The following is a 25830-nucleotide window of genomic DNA, read 5'->3' on the forward strand; positions in this document are numbered from 1 at the left end:
ATAAAATTGTTTCATTAATATAGTACCTAATACAACTTTATGCATATGATGATATTTGATTTGCTGAGTCCACCATTTATTGAATCCTTCTCTTGAAGAAAGTTAATTGGAAAATTATTAATCGGGTCTTTGATGTAAATTTTTTTTTCTTTAAACAATTTTTTTAAAAATAAGACCACATTAGTTAATCTTGAAAATCTTAAGCCAAAACATGTTAATCATCATCTACAACTGTTTCGTAGTGGAACAACCCGAAAAAATTCAAAACGTTCGAGATGATCTTTCTTGATGAATTGCTATGTATTTTTTAAATTATATACTTTACACTTTTAATTTGTTTCTCTTTATATTTAACTAAAGTTAAAACTAAAAAAAAATGAAATCAATATTTATATGGAATTAATTTTCATATATTTCTTCTTTAAATTTCGTATTGATTAAGTTGTGATATTGGTCATACACTTTTTGTTTCTCTATATATTCAACTAAACTTGAAAAAAAAGGGTAAACTTGAATCAATATTTATATGAAGTTAATTTTCATATGTTTCTTTTTTAACTTTCGTATTGATTAAGTTGTAATATTGGTCATACACTTTTTGTTTCTCTTTATATTTAACTAAAGTTGAAAAGAAAGAGGTAAACTTGAATCAATATTTATATGAAGTTAATTTTCATATGTTTCTTTTTTAAATTTCGTATTGATTAAATTGTAATATTGGTCATACACTTTTTGTTTATCTTTATATTTAACTAAAGTTGAAAAAAAAGAGGTAAACTTGAATCAATATTTATGTGGAGTTAATTTTCATATGTTTATTTTTTTGCTTTCAATTCGTATTCATTAATTTGTGATATTGGTCATACACTTTTTATTTCACAATTATTATAAGATTTATATTTTTTTAGCTTACCCGTCTAATGGACGGGCCTGAGCACTAGTTGGTATATATAGCTCACATATTACTAAAAGTATAATATATTTTCGTGTGCAAGGCTAGTAGTTAAATATAATCATCGTCAAATATCTAAATTAAAATAGTTTATCCAATACAAGAGCTCTTCGGTTTTAATCGAAGATCTCATTAAAATAATGAAAAATAAAGAATGTGTTTGAGTTTTGACTTTTTTTTTTATCCGCCAGTACTTCATCGTATTGTTGATGGAGTAGTTTATAAATCGAAGACGTACAGTTACGTTGTACATATCACAATGACTAAAGAAAAATAAAATCATATCTCTAACTTGTACAAATTAAATTAATTACGAGTAAAATAAAGAATCAAAATATATATTGGGTTAAACAAATATAGTTTTTGGATAGTGACCTACTTATTGGTGCTTGTTTGCTTAACTTACACAACAAACTTGTTTACCCGCTAGTTTCATAAGTCAACCTTCAAAATAAGAATTCTTTTCCATCATTTTACCTCATTGATTCCACTTTTTTCTCATCATTTCCGTAGTTTGTTTCAGTTTAATTTAGATTATTAAGACGAAAAACGAGATTCACATTCTAATTTACTTATATGGATTTTTATTTGAATTGAAAGCAAAACTTCATATACATTATGTTAGTTGAAACTAGCCAGACTCGTAATTACATTTCTTTTCTAACTTTGATCCCAACTGATTCGAAAAAAATTTAATTTAACTATTTATTTATTTGTAACAAATTTATAAATTGGTCACACGTACATTTCAAGCTTGTACCTCTTGAATGAGAAATATGGTACTACTTTAATTGCACTTAATTAAACTTAAATAATAATCTTTATTTTCGAACATGACTAAAACCCCTGTATCCTTTTCTTGGTCCATTTTGAACATATATATAACTAAAGAAGTTATGCTGCAAATACGCAATAGGCAGATAACGCATTATAAAAAGAAATGTAATGTGACTAAATTCTATAATATATAATACCAATCATGTTGTAATGACATGTATTTTATGCAAATAAAAGGTTTACATTGTATTATATTCAACTTTGTAACTATATACTACATGAATAAAATCCAGAGGAGAGTGTATCATTAACTCATTCTCAGCCTGTGATTTCAATCCAAGATATATATATATATAAAAAAATATCCCCCAATCAATAAAAACAAAAAAAAAAAAAAAAAACAAAAACAAAAAAAATTATGGAACATCTTTTTCTAAACACTTTACCAATGCTAAGCCATCTTCTTTAATCTTACCAGCTTCTTGATCAACAATAATATTTTGATCATAAGCAATCTTGCAGCTTTTAAAAAACACACAACCAACTATTGTGTCAAGTGTAATAAGAATGGAATATAAGTATGCAATGAATAATCCTTCTAGTACCATACTTGAAGTGGGCTTGTTCAACCCGGAATTCGAATAAGCCATGACAACCCGGAATTGGAACAGGAATTCGATTCCGGCTAAGGCCATGTTTATGGGCAAAGATAATGATAAGGCAATGGAGGTCCTTCCTCTGATCATGACACAAGATTTGAGGATGGAAATGAATCCACCACTCAATTCCATCCCCGAGAGGATTAATGCAAGGTTGCATATGATCAATGCATTTGCTATGACAATGGAATACATGATTCCACCAATGAATGTGAATAACAGTGAAGGGATATGGAGGTTTTCCAAGCAGTTGAAAGCAATGAAAAGAACCCAAAAGCAAGTTGCATTGGCTGAAATGATTAGCAGTGTGTTCCAAATTTGTGTATGGAGAAGGGAATTGAAGATTCCGAAGAATGAAGGTGGCGGTTTGTGGAGGGTGTTAAAAGATTGAATTATGAATGTTTTTGTTATGAGAAGGAATGAAAGGGTAAAGGGTAGGATTATAATTGAAGAAGTGATGGTTTGGGAAAGTTTAAGGTTGAGAATGGAAAAGAATTGTGATTCCGGAGGGAATCCAGCTGCGTCGAAGAGTGCAATGAGTCGAGATTGGATGGAAATGGAATCATAAAGGAAGGACGATGAAAGGAGGATTGAAGCAGAGAATGGGAGGGCTAAAATGGAAGTAAGAGTGAAGTAATGGTAGTGTTGAAGGAAAGTATGGATGGATTTTCGGATGATTTTGATGGTGGTTTCCATTGGAATATTGGAATTGGGAATTCCGGGGGAAATAATAGTTAGAATTGAAGGTGGTGAGAAAGAAGGGTGGTGTGGTTGATATGAAGAAGAAGAAGAAGAAGAAGGGATGTTATGTTTAGTTGGTGCATTAGATTAGATAGATGGAATGGAAGAAGTGATGGACAGGCCACCAACTAAAAGCTAACTAACCCTATACTTATGGAGTCGTTTGTGCTTCATTTTCTCTACTAATGAGAATTTAAGTTTGAACATTTTAATTGAAAACCTAATTATCAACTAACATATATTTATAATTAAAAATAAAAATATATATCATATTATCATAACATAATTGGAGTATATAGTATAAAACTTTTAATTGACTCATCATCTTAAATTATCACAAGAAAGTGTAATAATGATAAATTATTTTTATAAACTTTGTTTGTTACTGTATTATTGCAAGACTCGTACACTCGTTTCTTACTAAAGTTTTTTTTTTTTTAAAGCTTTAGGAGGTTATAAAGTTATTTGTTTTCTTACTAAAGAAAATCTTGTTTGTATGCTACTTTTGAAAAAATATCATGATGAATGAAATGATTTAAAACCTTTAAAATATAAAGGTTAATAAAAGATAAATGTAACATGTTGTCAAACATATCATAAGTAAACAATGAAAAGGCCATCAAGGTTTGAACTTCAACGTTCTTTTAAACCCCAATTAAAGATTATAAATGATGATAATTTTTATCTTTTCTATTTTGATTTAATAAAACCGCAACCAAAAGTAAATGGCTTTATTTTCCATTAAAGAGCCGCATCTTTTTATGCTACTTATTCTTCGTTATAGTTGTTATTTATATTTATGATAATAATTATAATTATAATGATACCAATGCTAAAGTGACAATTTTTTTATAAATAAAAATCTACAAACACATGTGGCATGTGAGTTGATCCAATCAACAAAGAAAAAGAGAGAGGAGAGAGACTACATAGACATGATTTAATTGGTAAAAATTGTGTTTATAAAAATTTGTTTGTAAAATGTTTGTAAATCTAGAATTACTCTAATATGTAGTTGTATTTTAGTTGACATAGAGCCAACTTAATCTTATATAGAGATAGAAATAAAAGTTTGTCAACGCAGTTAGTATTGGCTGTAGATCTCTTCAAGTTGGAAATAATTTGAGAAGTCAAATTAGAACAATCTTGACTTCAAAGTTGAAAATTCAAATATCACTTTTTAATTTTAACTTTTGATTTTAAATTAAGGGTCAAAATTTTGGCAAACTTGTAGGAATTTTCACCCATTATAATTAGAGCAAAATATAAAATATGTTAATCTATCAATCAATTTGATTTAGTTACATAAACATCAATATTATACTATAGTCAACGTATTATATATTAGAGGAACGAATTTTTAACATCAACTAGTAGCTAAAGAGAATTTTAATGATGGTGATGATAAGAAAAATATTTAACATATACTATTCGTTATATATTTTTTGAGATAAAAATACTTATGACTTAAATAATAGAAAGGAATATATGCAATATATTATTATAAGATAATTTTTTCTTTATTGTAAGTGTGGGTGGCTTGGTGAAGCAAAGAGGTTGATGTGGGGTTTTTGTCATATGGTTTGGGTGGCGTAGAATGGACTCATGATATCATAATAAGATCAAGTCACTCCTTTCCATCATTAACAACTAACGGTCTATTTTGCATTAGCTAGTACTACTCTAGTAGTGTGCATTGTAATTTTAATTTTATGTTAGTTTTCCATAAAAAAGTTTTCCTCACAAAACGTATTCATAATATAACTAAAAGAGGGGGTTGGGGGTCCACTTGACACCCCTAATCCACCTTCTTGAGTCTAATTCTCTCTCCTTATTAATCCTCTAACTTTTTTAATATTAATCTAAATTAATTTACACTTTTTGGTTTTCCATCACCAATTTACACTTTAACCCCAATCTAAAACAATTAATTTACACTTTTTAGTTTCCCATCACCAATTTACACTTTAACCCAATTTAAAATAATTAACTTACACTTTTTGATTTTCCATCACCAATTTATACTTTAACCTAATTTATATTTAATTATACTTTTATATATATAGTTTACACTTTTAGAATATAAAAACTGTAAATTTTTTATTTAACTAAAGTTGAAAAAAAAGGGGTAAACTGAAATCAATATTTATATGGAGTTAATTTTCATATGTTTTTTCGTTGGGCGGATAATTTTTGGAGTATTTTGACCGATGGAGTGGCTATTCAGCTAGCAAATTTTTAAGTTGATTTCGGTATATCTATTTAATAAATTTGAAATCCAATTTTTTAGCTTTGATTAATATATTTTGGACGGGCCTGATCACTAGTATATTATACAATATTATTTTCCTCCTATTTTTGAACTAAGTATATTACTAAATCTACTAATGTTACATATCCGGATTGAACTTTGTTTTTCTTTTTTAAGACAAAAGCCTTTATCACGTAGTCTATTTTTGTTTCTTCTAAAAAACAAGAGCCCCTAATCCCTCAATTAGAACTCTCTAATGACTAGTTTTAGCTTTCCGTATTTTGCAACCCAAATACATAAATGTCCCTCTCGAAATGTAGATTTTGTCATGTATTTTTAAATTTCTCTTGAATTTTTAAAAATTTCCTATAGGTTTTTAACATTTTGTCCCCTTTTAGATTTATTTTTATTATAGCTTTTTTAATTTTGCCTCCTTAATATTTTTTTTCTCGTACGCCTATGCGTATAAACAATGGCATACCAAGTATAGATAGCTCCTTATAATAGTTATTTTGATAGGTGCCCTTGTAGATTAGGTGTTGTTTTCGCTAATAATGTATGAATGATTATTTTAGCTGGGAGTTTTCGATAATAATTTTCCCCATTTCTAGATTTGTAGTGAAAAGGCTCCCAAAATATCAGAGCATCTTAAAATGAGATTTTCAAAAAAAAAAGGTTTTAACTCATATTAAAATTTTTAAGAATTGGAAAATTATAATGACTACAGTTCACGTAACTATTTATATTAAAAAAAACTTAATTAATATACAAGTATATGAGAAAATCTAGTTAGATATTTAACAAACAAAAATAAAATATTACTTTTGAAGATCCACCGTCGACTCGATCTTTATATTACACTTACCACCATCAACTATAGTCTTAAGTTTATGGTTGACAAAGCTGGTCGCTACCATCCCTAACTGCTTGTTTTCCTGAAAACCATTTATCATTGTGCATCATGCAAGTTATATTCAAAATTTATCATTGTTTTCCTGAAAACCATAACATCTCTAATGAAAATATATCGAATGACATCTCTAATGAAAGAGCATGAAATTTTAAGTACACCCATACAATTTTTATTATTTATCGATATACAGTTTTTGAGATAAAAACTTTTGAATAAATTAGATGAATAAAATTATTTATGGATGAGAGAGAAAAAAATGAGTGGTTGAGATTTGAGCATAGTGAAAAAAAAATAAGTAATTGAGATTTAAAGTTATTAGATAGAGTTATTTAAATTAGTAAATAAAGAATAAAGGTATTTTGGGTAGTTTAAATAATCTTTTATTAAAAAAAATCACAAAATACTTTATAATATAATATTAGATATTAGATATAGTATTAGATTAGATAATAAGTTTTTAGGTAAAATAAAATAAATATTAAAGTAATAAAACAATAGGCTTTTATTCACTGAAAATCACCGTTCATCATGAAAATCATCGTGCATCAATTTAACCATGATCTAAGGGTCAAGATCTTGTCCAATTTGTTTTATCTTAATACTTGTTTTACAATACTCTAGCTCTTTATAATAAAGTGAAAGTTTTTTTTTGTTTATATACTGTGGGCCTAGATTAAACACCTGTTAATGGGCTGAAAATATGTCAATACTAAATAATAAATATCACGAGTTGGGTCTTTTAACAGGCCTATGTGGTTAGGCCTATAAGTGAAGTATGATTTTAGATTTCTAGCAGGCAGAATGCAATTTCGGAAAAAGAAAATCATCACCAAAGTAAACTAGATTGGGGAACTAAAGTCCAGACGTTTTGCCAATTTACACGCACCAATCTTTGGGCCTAATGTCCTTGATTCGTTTGATAGGTAAAAAACAACTTTTTTTTTATTCAGGCGAGTATCTTCAATTAAGCGGGTATAAAAACCAAACCTCTACTGATACTTTTTGTGATTTGAATACATTGATTGATTTCGCATATTTAAGATGATTTGATATTAGTCAATTCGATGATTTATTATACTCAATACATATAAAATTCAGCCAATTAGGATATATTTGTATTATCCCATTTGTGTATAATAATGTAATGTTACACTTTCTACAGTTTGAGTATGTTTAGTTTTGGATGCTAAATTATGTTATATTCTTATGCATAACCTTATTTATTCATATAGGTAAACATAAGAATGATGATCAGATCAGAGAACTTCTGATTATCATGTTAGTTATAACCACAAACTTCTATAATATATTTGCGTTGCGAAGCTTATTCCCCACAGACGGTGAAGTCATGAGTTTGGCAGATGAAAGAAACAAAGCAATTGTCATATACTAGTGTTCAGAAATCTTTTATGACATTAGAATTCATCAATATGTTTAGAAAAGAACCCCATTTAATCAAACAATATAAAATTACATCAATCCAAGTCTAAAAATCAACTTCAAACAACAAAACATAAGAGGTTTATTTTCATCATCTTCCTTCAAAATCTTGGATCTTGGAGAACAATGGAGATCCCATCACGACCCCCGAATCATCACTAATAAGGATACTGACATCACTGTCACTGCTCTTGTTCTTCTCATCTTTCTTGAGACTTTCTGAAGCAGCCATCTTTGTCTTTGCCTTGCAGGTATCGTCTTCTTGAGGAGGATCGAGCCGTGCAGATGCATCTTGAAGCTGCAAAGCGAATTCCAAGTTCCATAAAACATCTCCCATTGAAGGTCTGTCAACACCATATTCAGCTAAACATTTTTCTGCAGCTTCAACATATTTTACTAGTGATTCTGAGCTTATAGTTTTTGCAATATTAGGATCCACAATCATCTCAATCACTCCTTTTCTTTGTTTTGCCATGGCCCATTCTGCTAAATTCACTTGTTCTCTTGGTAAAGTAGGATCAAGAGCTGGGCGTGCACATAAGATCTCGAACAGAACAACACCGAACGAATAAACATCAGATTTTTCGGTAAGTTGTTGCCTTCTAAAGTATTCTGGATCAAGATACCCGAAACTACCCTTCACTGCAGTGCTAACGTGCGTTTGGTCCAATGCGGGTCCTGTTTTTGACAACCCAAAATCAGAAACCTTTGCCACAAAATTCTCGTCTAGGAGAATGTTTGTGGTTTTGACATCCCGGTGGATTATGCACTGTGATGTTCCACCTGTATGGAGGTAGTGCAGCCCTCGGGCTGCACCAATGCTGATCTCGAGCCGCTGTCTCCAAGTCAAATGGGGAAGGGTTGACCCGTAGATGTGGTCACGAAGGGGCCCGTTAGACATGTACTCATAAACTAGAATCATTTCATTGTTTTCATCACAATAGCCGATTAATGACACAAGGTGTCTGTGTCTAAGCTTGGATAATAGTTCTATTTCGGTCTGGAATTCATTGATTCCTTGAGAAGATCTCGGGTTTCCTCTCTTTATCGCAAGCTTGGTCCCTTCTTCAACTTCACCTATATATACTTTACCGAACCCTCCAACACCTATCACTGCACTCTCATCAAAGTTGTTCGTTGCATCTCTTAGCTCGTTAAAAGTGAAGGATCGGCCTAAACCAACCTTCGAAAACAGAACACTCGAGTACCCAGTTTTGCTCTTGCTTTTACTTGACAACAAACTACTACAATAGCTTGCGTTAAGGGGACGAAACCAAGATGTGAAACTATTTCCACCTTCGTCCCAACCTTTAGCCTTGTTCTTTCTCCGAATAAGGCTAAAGATGAGCGCTAAAAGGACAATGGTTCCTATGACAACGCCAAGCGCCTCAGCGATAATCATGGTACGGGGCCGACCATGACTATTTTCTCTAGATGAGAACAACCCATCTAAACTCATATCTGAATTTCTCATCTTCATGATCTCCAACCCATTCAGTATGGCATTAGGAGTACTCGTGGTTTCAAGATCCGACGGGCCAATCTGGACCCGTATCAACCCGTTGGAGATGGTAGAGGCATTGACCACAAAATCTTTGTAGTAAGCAGTGGCTAGGTCCGAGGTGAGTGTGGATAAGTCAAGGCCCGAAACACCAGTTATCCCATTGACATAAACATTGAAGTAAAGACTATTCAAGCTAGTACTTACAATATCACAAAAGTGTAGCCTGATTAAATAATCGAACCCCGGATCGACATTCATCTGCCAAGTGAGGTTGAAGTTGGGATTTGAAACACCAGAATCCGCCATTGAAGCTGCAGATGAGTAAACCTGATTGGGGGCAATCAAAGGGGTTGTTCCTCCATCCGGATAATTGACTGTACTAGGATCAACAGTCACAACTTTGTCCCCTTTAGGAAACATCATGTATCCTTGACTCATGTCACTCATCCATGTCCTGGACAAAGTGTCGTTTTTTGGACTAACCATTTCCCCTCCAACATTGACCCTGTGCACAACCTGCAGGTCATAACCCGATACACCATTGAAGACGCTGGGAGGAGATACTGCGGTTGCAGAATCAGGAACGAGCTCATTGGGAGCAGAAACAAACTCGATGGCATTCACGAAAGCAAAAGACTTTTTCAATGGGGAGAAAACAAGGGAAAAGTCATCAGAAGTACTTACGTTTATAAGATACTCCTTGAAATGAGAATTAGTATTCTCAGTAGTTACTGAGAAATCATGCAAAAGAACCAAACCATTTCCAGTTTTCACAGTGAAAACTGCCGTGGTGAGATTGTACTGTGGATGGGGGAGAGGGTAGAAGTAGAGACGAAGGAAATGGTGACCAGTTTGAAAAACAAGAAACTTATAAACTGATTCGCAATCAAAGATTCTTGCGGTTTTGTATAGAGGAAGAGAAACATTTTGCGGTACAGAATTTGAGGAAGCAAATATGTTTTCATCCGTGGACAAGAAGGAAACAGATTGTGGGTCGGATTTGAACGTTCTACCGTCGTCTAACAGAGTGTTTTGAGGCGAACCGCAGTCGATGAGATAGTTGTCTGTAGGAGTGAACCTGGCATTAGTGATCAAAGAGTGAAAAAGGATGATGCATAGTAAGGTGATGGTGGAATTTGATAATAACTTGTGTCCACCTGCCATCGTGGCGGTCTAATGACGGCGGTGGCGGTTGGGTTTGAGAGAATAGGCAGCTAGCAGCAGAATGGACTAGAAGAAGAAGGTTGAAAAAATAATGGTGAGATCATATGATCATATGTTGGGAAGCATGTTTAGGAGTAAAGATGAACAACGTGCACTCTTGTAGCCTTGTGTTTCATTGTTGTGTATTTCTGTCATCATTTAGACTTTTGTCTTAATAATTGATTTTGTTATTTTATATTTGGTCTATATGTATTTTAGTCTATTATATATTTATGATCAATATTCTATATTTTCTGTTCATTTGTTAATGATGGGAAATCTATCTATGCCAAACTTGTGATTAATGTAGACCTATATTTTATTTTGATATATTTGGTATGTGAATGTAACCCAAAGTAATTACGAGTACCTACATGTTAATAAATAAAATCATGAGCTTTATTATCTTAATCTTAATTTTAATATATACTATAACACAGTTGAACTAATGATTTATTAACCAATCAAATCGTTTAATTTTATCAAATTAATTCTCGCTTATGTCATCATTTAAATAAACTATAAATTAAAAATCCTAATAATAATTAAAAATATATTATAATAATATATTTATATTAATTTGTAGAAAAAGTCTCATTAAATTATACTTTTTTGTTTTCCATCAACAATTTACACTTTTTATCCTTCAATACTTAATTTAATTTATTTTTAACCATCAAATTGATAGGATTTTTTTTTAATTTTCTAGAAAAAGTTACAAAAACTATTTATATTTAAATTTTTTTAACTTACAATTGTCACTCAAATCAAGAGTCCTAATTGTTATCAAAGAAAATGAAAACAATCATAATTGTTATCTAATTATTATAAGATGGGTGATTGAAAAAGAGCCCGCATCATGACGATATACATATACTTGAATGTCAAGTATATGATCACAAGTATAGTTATATTTTAATTCTTAATTATATTATATTTTAATAATAATATTACATTATAAGTATAACTGGTTTCAAAAACTTATATAATAAAGAAATTATTGTAGCATGTGACTTGTGGAATGACTACGTCAAACAATTCAATCAATATGTCTCAGCTAATAACGACAGTGACGAGCATGCGATTATTGTACTACAACTTACACATTATAACACTTAGAACCTTAAATTTTCAAAATTATAAGATTTTATAAATAAAATGTTTGAAAATTTAATATTAATAATATCGTAAAACCCATGTCGAGTGTTGTACACGAGTCTTTTATCTAGTTTGCCACTAACCCATATCCAGTGTTATACACGAGTCTTCTATCTAGTTTGCCACTAATGTTAACTTTTGCACTAGAAAAAACATGATTTTGAAACATTACATTAATACTCCATAGCTCTTGAACATGTCTTTAAATAAAGAAAGAAAAGAAAAGGAAATTGATTTTGTTTAGCATGGCAAATCTTAGTAATTAGTAAAAGATTTCACCATCGATCTGTTAATCTCGAATGAGATAGTTGATAGATTACAATATATACTTTCTAATTAATGTTTTATGCTTGAAATTTCTGTTGTAGCTAAATCCTTCATGGGAGTGTTTGACACTTATGTGGGCCGGTTCATTACTTCATGGTGCTATGGTACCGTACCACCAACCATGTTATGGTTGCATATCATGGCCGACGTGGTGGTTTTCAATGTTAGCATAGAACTGTATGAAATAAAGATCATTATTTTTTTTTTCCAAAATCCTAACCGGTTTTGGTCACCGGGTTGATTTCGGGTTTGACTGAGTTCGGTTTCAGGTTCCGGTTTTTTGCCCTACCTCTGGATGAAGTTATGAGGAAACTTTCATTTTTAGTAGTGTCACCAAGCTGGCTGGCTTTACAGCCCTTTTACATTATTAGAAGTTTAAGTATGTTACAAGATAACGAAGTTGTCGTTTCAACGTAGGAAAAACTAACAGAATGAATTCAAGTCTGCATAGAAGGTGCCTTACTTGAAGGAGAAATGTATTATAAAAATCTAGTCTTATATATAATAAGTCATGGGACCAAACCGCGTCTCCAGCTATCACAATATATACTCTTATAATCTTTTTATTTAAACTCTTTAGTTATCTCAAAATGTATAACTATTTAGTAGTTTTTGTATAATTAAGAAAAAACTTGATACATAAAAAGATGAGCCAATTACATATGAAACCAAGTGTTGTGTGGATTTTAAACTTACTATTTTGCACTTCTAAGAGAAAACAAACGAGGCCTTACATATAACAAATTGCTTGACCATTTCTCCACCGAAAAGTTGGAATGTATTACTTGCGGGAAGATTGGGATTTGTTTAATCTTTTATTTGTTAATCCAGTTATCCAAATTTTGTTTAATTAGCCGTTCAAGAAAGAATTAACATAATCATAGGCTGACTTTTTCCTTTAATAAGTAATTAAGACATTAAGTATATACTTCATACTACATCCATTTCAACAACTGGAAATACAATATCCACCGCCCCATAAAGTAATTCAAACATTTGTATAATTCTAAAACGACTCAATTTTAACCTTCATATAAAAGCCTAATTTTGAGAATATATAGAATGTTGTTCAGAGAGTAGAGTCAACAATAATTAAGGCCAGGCATGGCCTACAACCACCACACCAGCAACTATTAACATTCTCTCAACCCAACCAACACATATAAACCAGGATTATATATGGCAGCTCATATTGACCTGGTTCAATGTCTCACTTTCACCATCAATCATTTACAAACCAAAAATGATAGAACACAAGTCACATATTTATTTTTTTTCAAAAATACCAAGGAACGAATGCATATATAACCTGCACCCATTTAACCTCAGCAACTTGGAAACTTCGCCCATTTAGAAAAAAGGAAAAAAATTGAAGTCGTAACGTCAATTTATTGGTTTAGCGTGTAAGTGGAAATATTAAAGCAAAACTGTTGAATAATCAACATAATATTAACCGATACTGCTCCCGGTTCCTAAGGATGCGTCAAACCGACGTGATTTCAATATTCTATAAAAAAATTAGAGGTAGCAAAACGGGCAGGTTGGGTTATGACTCAAAGAGACACTTTGGGTAACTTTTGACGTCTCTGATCCGTTTACTTTTTACTAGTGTTTTTTTTTTCCGTTTACTTTTTACTAGTGTTTACTAGGATAAGGGATCAAGATTTAAAGAGGTAACAACATGTCGTTAATGATTATGAAACATATGGTAGACAAGAAAGTAAACTAATTTAAACCGCAATAAGTTTACATATCCCTTCAATATACATGGACTTTAGTTTACTGAATAAATGTGAGGGGAAACTTCATATGAGGTGTTCAGCATCCTTCAGTGCTAGCTAGCTAAAAGTCAGATATTAAAACATTCGAGCATTGCAAGATTTGTATAAAAGGCGCAATAAAGATCACATTCATTAGCATGAAGGAACTGGCACGGCCATCGAATGGTGTATATATGTTCAGATGCCAAATGTGTTTCAAGAGTGAGCTAATTTATTCCGTTTAGTTCACTTCGGGCTCAGGTAAGTAGGACAACAGGTAACTGTCTGGACTACTGATTCAAAAGCATAGATCCAATAACATTTTAGTTAGCAACAAAACTATATCTTAAATCTATAATATGTTGGAGTAACTAAATACATCTCTATTAGACTACTAAGTCACTGCACATCAGAATAGTGCATATATGTAATCACAACATTAATTTCTGTAAAAATTTGAACAGATTTTTCAAGGCCTTCCTTCAAACCTTTGAATAAATTAAGATTAATACATAAATCAATGATGGCATTCACAATTATACATCTTGCAAGTTGCAAGTAATATAAATTAAACCATTGGGAAAGTAAAAGAAACCTGAGTGAGTGAGTTTCGTCCCACATCGGTTGTCGCGAGAATGAGGTGTTGATTTATATAGCGCTTTCCCCAGCATATAACTGTCCCTTTGGGGACATCCGATAAAATTGGAACGATACAGAGAAGATTAGCATGGCCCCGCAAGGATGACACGCACAAATCAAGAAATGGTCCAGATTTTTTTCCTCACCTCGATCACGGCATTGTGTGGCCTTGATCTGCTTTTCTGGTTGCACCTCAGACGGCCTTTTGTTCCTTTTACCCTCGCACCCATTATCACTTAACACGGCTAATGACACCATAATACCTAGCTGTGATACTGCAAACTTAAAACAAGGTGACCTTCAAACTTTGAGTATAGTGCTCCACAAGAGGGGTAAGTGACTTCCAAAATAAGACAACCTGAATTCCTTTACCATAGTTGTCTTGTGTCCAATCTTAGTATATAGATATTAGGGTAAGTTACATAAAAAGGTAATTATATATATGTAAAATAAATAATTCTCCTAATGATCATTCAAACAATAAGATTATGACACTTGATAAAAAGGAAAAAAAATGAGCTAATTTTAGTTGTATACGTATCGTCCACATAAGCATAAAAACATATTAGAACGTAATGTGATACATACTCCACTTTATTGTTATAAATTGAAATTATAGTTTACTTTTATTTTCCTTCTCAATTTGCCCAGATATAGATACGAATCAACTGGTTGTATTCAATCATACGTTAACTCACTATGTTGTTTATTTTTGAACTACATAGAGAGATTGAATTAGCTCTGTAATGTTATTATTGTTTCTAGTATGATAGATTATTCTTTTTTCACCAAAAATTTACCCAAGTATATTCATGAAAAGTTGAAAACCTTGTAAAACGGTACACAGATTGTTTCATTACTGTATATCCTTGAATGTTGTACTACCTAATAGTCGTACTTTAATTATATCGGAGAAAGAAAAATAAATAGATGTGATCTAGATCTTGTCATTATGACAGAGATTCTTAAACTGGGATCATTAGTAGATTCACATGGAGGAAAGGTCAACACCACCAGTGCAAGTAGAACACTAACCCTTACGAGGCATGGTTAAACCGAGCCAAGACGAACATGGATGTCTGATCAATGTCATCATTTTTTCATCTCACCAAGGGCATATTGCTTTTACCCTCGTAATCATTTCATCTTCCCCTAGAAACCCTGAGACCACTGTGCGCGAATAGCAATTTAAAAAATAAACCAACACCGATGACACAGAATTCACCCCTCGTCAAACACACACCGAGGTAGACGGCAGACCACCCAGGCAGCATCCTCCAACTCTTGGTTATACATTGCTTATCAGTTTCTTTGGAAGATAGCCAACAGATGATGCATGCTTTTCTAATGACTGATTATTACCATCAAAGCCATCTTCCAAAAGGACTTGACTTTTGTTTTATCTTTACCATCTCCAACATTCTTGGGGTTACAAATTTGAAATTCAACGACAATTTATAATCACTTACTTTTATCCAACACCGGAAAGATAGCTCAAGTCATTTCATGACTGTTCGTAAAGTGGAATAATTTCAACTTCTAAGGGACCCTTTACGTTCCTAGAATGTATGAGAATTTAGTGAAATGAAATTTAGAATTTTCTATGTTAACCCATGAGGATAAAGAAGAAAACTGAAATTTCATTCCACCAAATTGCTATACATTTTGGGAACCAAACGACACCTAAATTTCCCAAGATATATTCAAAGAAACCACATTCAAAGTGCTAGCGAATAAACCGAATCAATCAACAAATGAAATATGCCAAAAAAGCTTGAACACATCAAGGCTTTTTGATGAGATAATATCATCTCAATGCAATCTCATATCACAGGCTTTTTGATACTCCGTAGATAACTGCAGACGTTTTCTTCCCTTCTTACTGGATTATGTAAAACTATCCATAAACTGCGTACTAAAATGTGCCCAATCACACAAGCTATAAAGCTATTTCTGAATTATCAGAATGTTATGGTTGCCAAATTAAGGATCATAACATACTACAGTAGTTATAACTTAAAAGTTAAACTATTGGGAACAAACTCAAAACTTATAAGTATCTACAAGAAAGAGTTCATGATTGGATTACTCCAAAAAGTATTGAAGACTATGTAGTAAATTTTAACAAAAGAATTCTACATTGTTTTGAACCAAATCAAATACAGTGGTAAATAAATGAATTTAAACTATAACTTGTTTATAACTCAAAACCCATAAAAAAAAAAGAACACTAAAGATCATCGTCATCATAACCTGTTGACAACAATGATGGTTGAGTTCAGTTGGTGGTCACTTGAGCTGAATGCCGAATATCAAACTGATCTACATACTCCAATGGAGTCACTGTTTCATTTCTGATCCTCTTGATTTTAGGACTCAAAAGTCCTCTGTGTCTGAAACCATATAACTTCAACACTTGATTATCCGCAAAATTAAACGCTCTCTCCATACTACTCAAACACCTCTGCACCGGGTAATCCCCATAACTACCACAAGGCTTACAACCCACAAAATGTGTAACAAAAGGCCATCTTTCATCACCCAAACCGGGATGATACTTCTCCATCATTTCTTCATATCTATCAACCAAACCGGCCCAATACCCATGAAGAAAAAACGAATTCTCAATAAAAACCTTTTCCATCCATTCTGTCTTTGTGATCAGTAAATAAATCAAAGCCGATTGATCATCAGCTTCAAATGCAGGCCTTCCTTTCAAATTAGCAGTCAGAATCTTGCCTGCTTCTTCACGAACCGGCCCTTTTGGACCCATAGGAGCCCAAACGTCAAGCAAATCCAACGACCATTGACAATTCCTAAACAAAAAACTACCCGTATTCAAAGCAATCCAAGATTTCTGATTAAACAACAAATCAGGATACCCATGAATAACCATATTATGATCCTTATACTTAGCCAACGGAAGCTCAAACACCATATCCGTAAACAATGCATCACTATCCATCCACCAAATCCATTCGACTTCGGGATGAGACAACATCAAGCGTCGAATCAACGGCAATTTGGCCCAATACCCGGATAACTCCTTATCCAAATGGGCCATATTATACACAATTTCAATCCCATGAATCCTACAATAATCAATCTTATTCTTAATGGATTTCAACAAATAATGATCACCAATAGCATTATCACAAGGATTTGGTGGGGACCCAGTAACAAGCAAGATTCTATCTTTACCATTAACTCTATTAGGGAAATCTTGATTTCTACTTAGCCATAAACTTCTTTCTTCATCCCAATTACTAATCTTTGCACCAAGTGAATAAGTATCATTAAGACTTAAATTAGTAAACTGATCTTGGTTACCTTCCGGGTCCTCCGGGTCAACATCGGATCGGATCTCGGCTAAGATCCGATTCGTTTCTTCAATAATAGCTTGGTCATCTTGATCATTATCTGAAGATAATGACCCAAAACCAATAGTGCCACGTAGGACAAGAATTGTAACAAGCCCACAAAGAATAGTGATCTTGATATTGTTCAGGGTTTTATGGATCTGACGGTTGCCGCCGCCACGGAGGAGTGACCTGCTGCTCCGGGAACCGCCGTTGGGTGTGGTGGTTGTCGGTAAAGTTGAATTATTACCTCTTTTTTGAGCTCCTTCTTGGCCCATAATGATTCTAAATCTTGGAAATTTTTATGTAAAGCCCAAAAAGGGGTTTTAGAGAGATTGTGGGTGTTTATGAATTAAGGAAATAGTGATAGGGTAGTGGCAAAGATTGAATCTTGCATGATCGATTGATTGTAATAAAAATCTTTTTAATGGGTTTTTAGAACGTGGGAGAGAGTAATTATACGAAGAAAATGGTAATTTTTAGATGCGAATGAAGCACCGACTGTATGTGTATGTGTTTGTTGTCAGTGTGTGTAGATAGTATAATAAATTGTTCATAAAATAAAGAATATTATAAATATCGAATAATATTATGTGTGTAGGTATGATATATGTATTGTTTAGACTTGTAGATACAGAATAATACTATTATGTATGTATTGTTTTAAATTATGCAATGATGTAATGAAGATTTGGTCTGGTAAAGAAGAATGTAGCTAGGGCCTAGGAGAGTGGAAAAAAGGTGTTTATAATGGGGGTGGATTTTGGATACTCGTATTTTGGTTTGTTGCGGTAAACGCGTTAATCTTTTACATGTCATGTAGCTTCTTGTTAACCTAACTTAACTGGTGTTTGACTATGCAGTATTTAAACAGCTGTCACTTTGAGGATGGTTACGCGTGAGTTATATTTCGATAGGATGATATTATACAAACAAAAGTTTAGAAAGTTGGCATTGGGGTGTTAAGCCTAGTCATTAGAGGTTTTCAAAGTGTGTTTTTTACTTTCGTAGGCTTATGTTCGAATCTTATTACATGTAAATGTAGTTAGAGATCTTAGCAATGTTATACTCATCTAATACATAAAAAACAAAATCGAATCGACCGTTGTTAGCCATTTATCCGTTGTTGCTTTTAAAAAAAGAAAATTATAAAGTTTTTATTCCTATAATTTTTTTTTAATGGGGAATGTTAAAAGATTAAACCTTGATCTTCTTCTCATACCATTCGGCTTCAGTTGGAATGTTTAGAATGTTGAATCAATACTAGAATGTTAAATTAAAATGTGTAAAAATAATGCAATGTCACACGCTAACCCAACTACGTTCATCTTCTAATTGAACGATGTAATTTATGCTAATTGAATTAACCACGGGTCACTAAAGTAAAACCGCCCATCCACATTAGGCTACAATCGTAGCTTTAATACCTTTTATCTATGCTCAATCTATTACAGTATTTAAATTGATATCCAACATATAAGTAGTAAGTTCAATGGTGTTTTACTTTGAATTATTTGGTAATAAAGAGATTAACAATAACCTTGTGTACAAAAAGATTTACAACATCGAATAAAAGTTTTTATCCAATACACATGTCATCATAGGCTTTTTAGAAGAACGAAGCGGGGGAAAGTTTTGGAGACATATCAAGGATTTTGATAAAGATCGATCATTTTTAAGCTTGTCAATTGTCATTGATACGATTAGATACAAATAGAGTGTTAGAATTTCTTAATAATAAGGTATAAGTTCAAATGCATCAATTATCTATTATTGATTGGCCTCAAAGCCGTAAAATCATACCAATTATCAATACCCTAAAAAAAAAATTATTTTAAGACCAGTTCTTGTATGTATTGTTCTAGGGACCCAATGCATTATCTTTTAAGTATCACATGGACTAAATTTATAGTATAGTCTTGAATTATCATACAAATGCCAAGAAATATTATCTTTCATGAATTTAAGCCATGAGTTTCTGCTCATCTATAAACCCTTATAAAAAGAATAAGGTTTAAAACTTTAAGCACTTTTTACAATATCCGTAAATTACCCCTAACCCTAAAATAAGTAACACATGTTCACTTCACACCACTTCTTTGTCTCATTTTCTTTCATGCTCTCACTTTCCAGTATAACAGTGTCCATCATCACCGACAACCCGACCATCGCCTTTCGTATCCATCATCACCACACTTAACTATCCTTTTTTAAATGGTACCGTTGCAACGCGCGGGCACCTATCTATTATAGTATAACAAGGACCATGTCACAGACATGATGACTTTGAAGTTTAACCTAACTATACGATATAAATGGGTGGGTACTATATACACAAATATCATCATTACTTTAAAGTTATACCTAACAATAATTCATTAAAGTGAATCCCATTTTGGTTGACTTTTCAAACATGTTCCCGTAGTTTCCTACTAAGAGCATTTCTAACCATGGGTTCATGAAAGACTTTTTTTTATATAAAAAAAAGTCATTATAAAGCTTTTTACCATTACAACCAAAAGGTTTTTCTTCAAATAGCTTGATGTATGACTAAAAAGTCATATGACTAAAAAGTCATATGACTAAAACGTCAATGAAGGTCTGTATTGACTAGTATGATTAGTGAATGCATTGTCAAATGGATGAGAATGAACAAATGACTGTTAACTAATGCATAGAGTAGTAATAGTAAAATAACAAGTACAAAACATACCAAAAAAAGGCCATGAATTAATGGATGTATACACTTACAATCAAGGGAAAGGCCGAGCTCCTTTCCTTTTGATCTTCTTAAGCAGCATCATCTTCTTACCATTCTTTTTGGCAATAAATAACTTCTTCCCCTTTTTCAAATTTGTTACAGGCTTCAATTTTCTGACAGTTTTTTGTTTCGGGGTTTCTGAAACACAAATTGTATCTTCCAATTTTCTTGTTGGGCTTAATAGTGATCAAAGGGTTCAACACATCACTAGAACACTCAAGGGTGAGACCCATGGCTATTGCCTCCTCATAAAGCTCTTTGCCCTTCTCAAAGTCACCGTTTCTGCAGAGCTTTGGTATCAGCAGGTCATAAACTGTTTCATACCCACCTAATGAGTTGTTCTTCATTAAATCAAATAACTCAAGAGCATAATTAACCCTCCAGACCCCACAAAGAATACCAATTAAGTCATAGTAGAACTTGCGTTCAGGGACTAAACCGTCTTCAATCATCTGATCAACCATTTGCTTACCTTTACCAAATCGTCCAGTTAAATACAAAACTCATGCGACAAGATAATAACTCGCCCAATCAGGAGAACACCATGCTTTTCTCATTGTGTCAAGAATCTGAAGAGATTCTTTAACTCTTCTAGTTCTACCAAGACAAGATAGCAATATATTATAACTTACAGTAGTTGGTGCAATTGCATATGTTCGCATCTCGATCATAACATTCAATGCTTCAGGAACAAACCCAAAAGGATTAAACTTCAAGCTTTTCTTGCAAAGACATTTGAGAAACGTGTTGTAGCAGAATAGGTCTGGATTGATTCCTGCACCTTTCATGTCCTTTAAGATTCGTCTCAACTCTTTGACATTTTCTTGCATAGACCATCCGTGAAGTAGATTTCTGTAAATGAGATGTTTCAGTTTCGCACTAGAGATCTTATCTTTATGGTGATAAATGACCCCCTCTGCTCTTTTGACATGTCCTTTTGAGCATAAAGCAAAAACTATGCAGTAACGGTTGTACTATCTTGAGGGCACCCTAATTTATCCAAGTTCTTGAAAACACCCAATGCTTCATCCACTCTTCCTAGTTTAACCAACGACTCGGCTACAATACCAAATGTCGAGCTCTCCATCACCCTATTTTCTTTACCAAAATTCGAGATCAGCATATCTAACGCTAAAAAATCTTTCTTCTCTGCAAACACTCTAATAGCATGATTATAGTCTTTATCTTCCAGCCTGACATTAACATGTTTTTCTGACCATGAAAAGAATCTAAGCAGCCGTCTCACCGGTGCGTCTCTCTTACTAAAATCAAGCACTTGGGTCACAACCGACGAGCAGCAAGAAACCTTGAGGTCGTCAAGACTTGCTTCTAAATCATCTAAACTACCAACCCCATGAGAAACAACATCACATAACTTTTCAACATCGCTTGATGTCGAGTAGTTACATAATAGAAAACACCTTACGTTTAACATGCCAATATTCCCCCATTTGGGTTGCCACAAAGCCTTCATATCCATGAATAAAATCACCCAAACATATATAAACAATCCAACACTCTTTGAGACATTTCATCGAACACCTTGTGCACAATCACAAACTTCCAAAAATCCAATCCTTTATGTAAAATTATCATCAATCCTTGATAAAATACCCTCGATTTCTATTAAATCTCCAGACACTGCAAACTCAATTCCAACTTTATTTTATTTGTGCCTTCCGAAAGAAAAAGAAACCAAAAATTCGAATATATAGTTTTCTTATTTATTTCACAAGTATAGGGGTAACTTTGGAAGATTGAAAATTTAAGCGGCAATAGTGTCAATTTCTAGTAACTTGGAATATACATACTATGATACTAACATAGATGAGTTAATGCCCAAAATGGTGTGTTTGGATAAAATAATTACCAAAATGGTATACTTTTAAAAATATTTGCTAAAATGGTGTTTTCTTCAAAATTATTTACCATAATGGTGTTTTTATAAGTTTTGTATTATTTTACTTAGAAGTTAAATTTTATTTATTTTACCATCTTTACTAGACCATTAAAACTTAAAAGTTTGAAACCAATTTTTTAAAGTAGTCATTGTCCTTGAAAAAACATATGTTATGAACTTTTTGTTCTATTAATAAAAAGCTAACTTACTTTTGTTCAATTCAAATTTTATTTACAAATCAAACAGAAATTACGTTGCGTTCTTTAATTTGTTGTTTTTTATTATATAGAAAATTCATAAAAAGTAACCTTTTTACACTAAATTTTTATTAAAAGGAACTTATTTAATTTTCATCTATTAAGTGGAACCTATTAGGAATTTTTGGTAAAAATATTGATTTTTATGGATTTTTCCCTTTATTATATATTTAGATTAATATTTTTTGGTAGAATGTTGTAATCTGAGATTACTAATTATCTATAGAACTAAAAAGAGAATGATACATTAATATGTATCATATTTTAGATTTTATTTTTTTACGTTGATCGATTATCGTTATATCACAAAATATTAAAATTTATTTCTATGATAAGTTCTTAAATATATTGGTTAAATTTTAGTTTGGTTTCAAGTTTTTAAGTTTTAATGGTCTATTAAAGATGGTAAATTAGTAAAATCTAGTTTTTTAAGCAAAATAATCAAAAATTTTAAAAAACACCATTTTGGTAAATAATTTTTAGAAAAACACCATTTTAACAAATATTTTTAAAAGTACACCATTTTGGTAATTACTTTTTCCAAATACACCATTTTGGGTATTAACTCAACATAGATACATTATTTGTTCAAAGAAATAAATAAAATATATAAATTCTTTCAAATAAACATTCATTTGGCGCTTTCACGAATATCAGTCAAATCACGGCGATACTTTCCGTTCAATTTCCGGCGAATAAAATCACTTACCGGTAATCAATTATTTCTTTATGATTTTGTTCATTTTCTGTTAACTATCTGTTTTTGTCAATTAATCATCATATAGTTAGCAAGACAATGGTTTTTGTCAATTAATCATCAATTAAAAGTTAAATTTTAGTTTAAGAAATAGTATGAGTAAATTGATGGATTTTGAATCAGGATTTTGATGGCGAAGAAAGATAAATGAGTGCGGTTTTCGAAGGATATGAGCGCGAATTTTGCGAGCTTTTTACGGATTTATCGGGCAAGTGTATGTCTGCTAGGGTTTTTACTGAAGGTAATGTATCATCTTTTGTTGATTTCAACTGTTTCTATTTCTATTTAAACTGCATTTATATATACATATATATATCATGTATAATGAACGGTTTTGATGAGTACCAAAAAAAAGATCAAGAACTACGAAAACTATCCAATTTAGTGTTAATTCACATGTGAAAAGAGACAACCCGGGTTCACATGATTTGCATCATTTAGAAGTTAAAAATGTTTCAAATTTATATTTTTTTTGGTCTCATTTGAACATTTCAACAATATTTACACGCCGGGTTCACATGATTTGTGTAGTTATCGTTTGAAGTATGCGTGGGTATATAAGTTTGGGTTTTAAGTCCTACATTTTCTCATTTGACCTTTCAAATTTTATTCATTTGAAATAGGAGTTGAATGCCCCAAAATGTATCAAGTAATCGCTAATCTTAGGCGGTTGTGACAGCCATATAAGTTGCCATATTATACAAGCTTGTGTCATGTCGCCGGATTATATTTTATAACATGCCAGACATGAACTACTCTATATAATAGCAAGATTTTAAGTTTCATACATACCAAATGAAGGTTTGCAAGTATAACATACACAATGTCAATATTTGATTAGTTTGATAAATTTAGATGCACTTAGCGCATTTAAAATAGTATATAATCTGCAAAGTCTCAACTGCCGTATCCTAGTTGAACAAATTTGGCCAATGTTATGCCATGATAAGGTTTTCATGTCTTTGCTATGCTGCTGCCGCCCAAAACAACATAATGAATTCATGTAGAGTTCTCACATAAATAAATGTTGAAATATATCTGGTAATATATAATGGAGAAATTATTCTTTATATTTAAGACATTCTCTTATTTTGATAATAAACAAACACCTTGCATTTCAGAGGAGAAGAAAAAGAGAGTTTCAGAAATTGCAGGAGAAATGAAAGAGGTCGAGGCTCTGGTGATGCAACAATCTCTGGTTTTGCATGGTTTCCTCTTAGTTTTTATTGGTTATATGCTTCTTAAATGGTATTTTTGTTCTATAGATGCATAAAATGGATCTTGAGACTAGGAGTGTGCAACCCTCTATGAAAGCTACACTGCGTGAAAAGATATGCAAGCATGGAAATGACCTTAGCAATCTGAAAACTGAATTGAAAAGACTTGGTTCAAGTAATACTAATCAGGCTCGGGCTGAATTGTTGGGATCGGGAGGCTCCAACACAATACAGGTTCTTTTCATTATTAAGTATCATTCTGTTACATGTTTCCAACATTGGCAAAATGAATGCAATGTGTTTCAGTTTAGCTATAAGAACATTTGACAGTTGACACACTGTGTTTTCTATATAACCTGTTTGTTAAAGAATAATACATCAACTCTTTCTCCAGAAATGATCATTATACACAACAAGAAAAAGATTGTTCAACTTTATGATTCACAAAGCAACACCTGTCAAATAAAAACTATGTGTGTTATAAATTATGGAGCTTTATAAGTTTGTCCCTTGCCATATCAATGTTTGGTTACTAGATAATGATGAAACAGGGGTCTGCTGCTCTAGGAGGAAGACTCGCAACTTCAACTAAGAACTTAAAAAGGTCCATTCAGAGAATCAAAGTTAGCACTAGAAATTTGCTAGAAACAGGACATAAGCCTCTGCAGCTTGCAAATACCACTGTAGGTTCCTTCTTATCTAACTCGATCATTCACTTGTGCTTGTTTTAAAGTGTTTTGTTAGTGTAAGTTTTTTTCCCCGATATTGCTTTGAGTTTATGTGATAGAACCTTATGTCAGGTTTGTACACATGATTTTAATTACCTTTTGTTTTATGCATTTTGTCTCCTAAACAAAGGTTATAAACGTGTCAATGTATGTTTTGCAGCTCCATGGAGTGAAAGATAATGCTGAAGGAGCAACAAAAATTTGAGTGGTATGTCAAAAAATACGAACTGAACATTGCCTCCGTTATCAACCTTATTTTGTAAATCAACCTATATCATTGTCAAAGAATTTAGGGGTTGATATAAATCGAATGTAAATTTTATCCATATTACTAAGAGCTCAAACTAAATGCTAACCTACATATATCTGGTTTCTTGATTGCATAGTCAAACTCTAACAACATTCAATATTGCATCTATCTACAGGCATAAGAATTCCTATATCCGAAGTCATAATCTTAAGAGCTATATATAACGGACAACCAGATTAATAACATAACTTTTCATGTTTGCTGTTAGGCCAAGAGA

The 25830-nt window shown here is 32.2% G+C and overlaps 4 protein-coding genes, 1 non-coding gene and 1 pseudogene across 5 annotated transcripts; 2 read left to right on the forward strand and 4 right to left on the reverse strand.

Annotated features, from left to right (window-relative positions):
• Positions 1 to 2075: 2075 nt before the first annotated feature.
• On the reverse strand, positions 2076 to 3186 carry LOC122589922. The gene has a single exon (XM_043762254.1). It carries the CDS (start codon positions 3082 to 3084, stop codon positions 2146 to 2148), a length of 939 nt encoding a protein of 312 aa, XP_043618189.1. The 5' UTR covers positions 3085 to 3186; the 3' UTR covers positions 2076 to 2145.
• Positions 3187 to 7779: 4593 nt separating this feature from the next.
• LOC122586738 (probable receptor-like protein kinase At5g61350) lies at positions 7780 to 10401 on the reverse strand. Its single transcript, XM_043758727.1, has one exon. It carries the CDS (start codon positions 10399 to 10401, stop codon positions 7825 to 7827), a length of 2577 nt encoding a protein of 858 aa, XP_043614662.1. The 3' UTR covers positions 7780 to 7824.
• Positions 10402 to 14362: 3961 nt separating this feature from the next.
• On the forward strand, positions 14363 to 14462 carry LOC122590337. Its single transcript, XR_006322476.1, has one exon. It is a non-coding gene; the product is annotated as a U6 spliceosomal RNA (small nuclear RNA).
• Positions 14463 to 16355: 1893 nt separating this feature from the next.
• LOC122586742 (probable xyloglucan 6-xylosyltransferase 5) lies at positions 16356 to 18223 on the reverse strand. The gene has a single exon (XM_043758731.1). The coding sequence runs from the start codon at positions 17959 to 17961 to the stop codon at positions 16603 to 16605; it is 1359 nt and encodes a 452-aa protein (XP_043614666.1). The 5' UTR covers positions 17962 to 18223; the 3' UTR covers positions 16356 to 16602.
• Positions 18224 to 20436: 2213 nt separating this feature from the next.
• LOC122588276 lies at positions 20437 to 21924 on the reverse strand (annotated as a pseudogene).
• A 2485-nt stretch (positions 21925 to 24409) lies between these two features.
• On the forward strand, positions 24410 to 25508 carry LOC122588277 (vesicle transport v-SNARE 13-like). Its single transcript, XM_043760392.1, has 4 exons — positions 24410 to 24538; positions 24624 to 24809; positions 25127 to 25258; positions 25464 to 25508. Exons 1-4 carry the CDS (start codon positions 24410 to 24412, stop codon positions 25506 to 25508), a joined length of 492 nt encoding a protein of 163 aa, XP_043616327.1.
• Positions 25509 to 25830: the final 322 nt, after the last annotated feature.

The sequence above is a fragment of the Erigeron canadensis genome, chromosome 2 (genome assembly GCF_010389155.1).
Source record: "Erigeron canadensis isolate Cc75 chromosome 2, C_canadensis_v1, whole genome shotgun sequence".
Taxonomy (NCBI): Eukaryota; Viridiplantae; Streptophyta; class Magnoliopsida; order Asterales; family Asteraceae; genus Erigeron; species Erigeron canadensis.

Coding starts and splice junctions, on each gene's coding strand:
- LOC122586738 (XM_043758727.1), bottom strand. CDS start 10,401: ATGGCAGGTGGACACAAGTTATTATCAAATTCCACCATCACCTTACTA.
- LOC122589922 (XM_043762254.1), bottom strand. CDS start 3,084: ATGGAAACCACCATCAAAATCATCCGAAAATCCATCCATACTTTCCTT.
- LOC122586742 (XM_043758731.1), bottom strand. CDS start 17,961: ATGGGCCAAGAAGGAGCTCAAAAAAGAGGTAATAATTCAACTTTACCG.
- LOC122588277 (XM_043760392.1), top strand. CDS start 24,410: ATGGAGAAATTATTCTTTATATTTAAGACATTCTCTTATTTTGATAAT. Junction 24,539..24,623: donor TGAAAGAGGTCGAGGCTCTG/GTGATGCAACAA, acceptor TTTGTTCTATAG/ATGCATAAAATGGATCTTGA. Junction 25,259..25,463: donor TGCAGCTTGCAAATACCACT/GTAGGTTCCTTC, acceptor TATGTTTTGCAG/CTCCATGGAGTGAAAGATAA.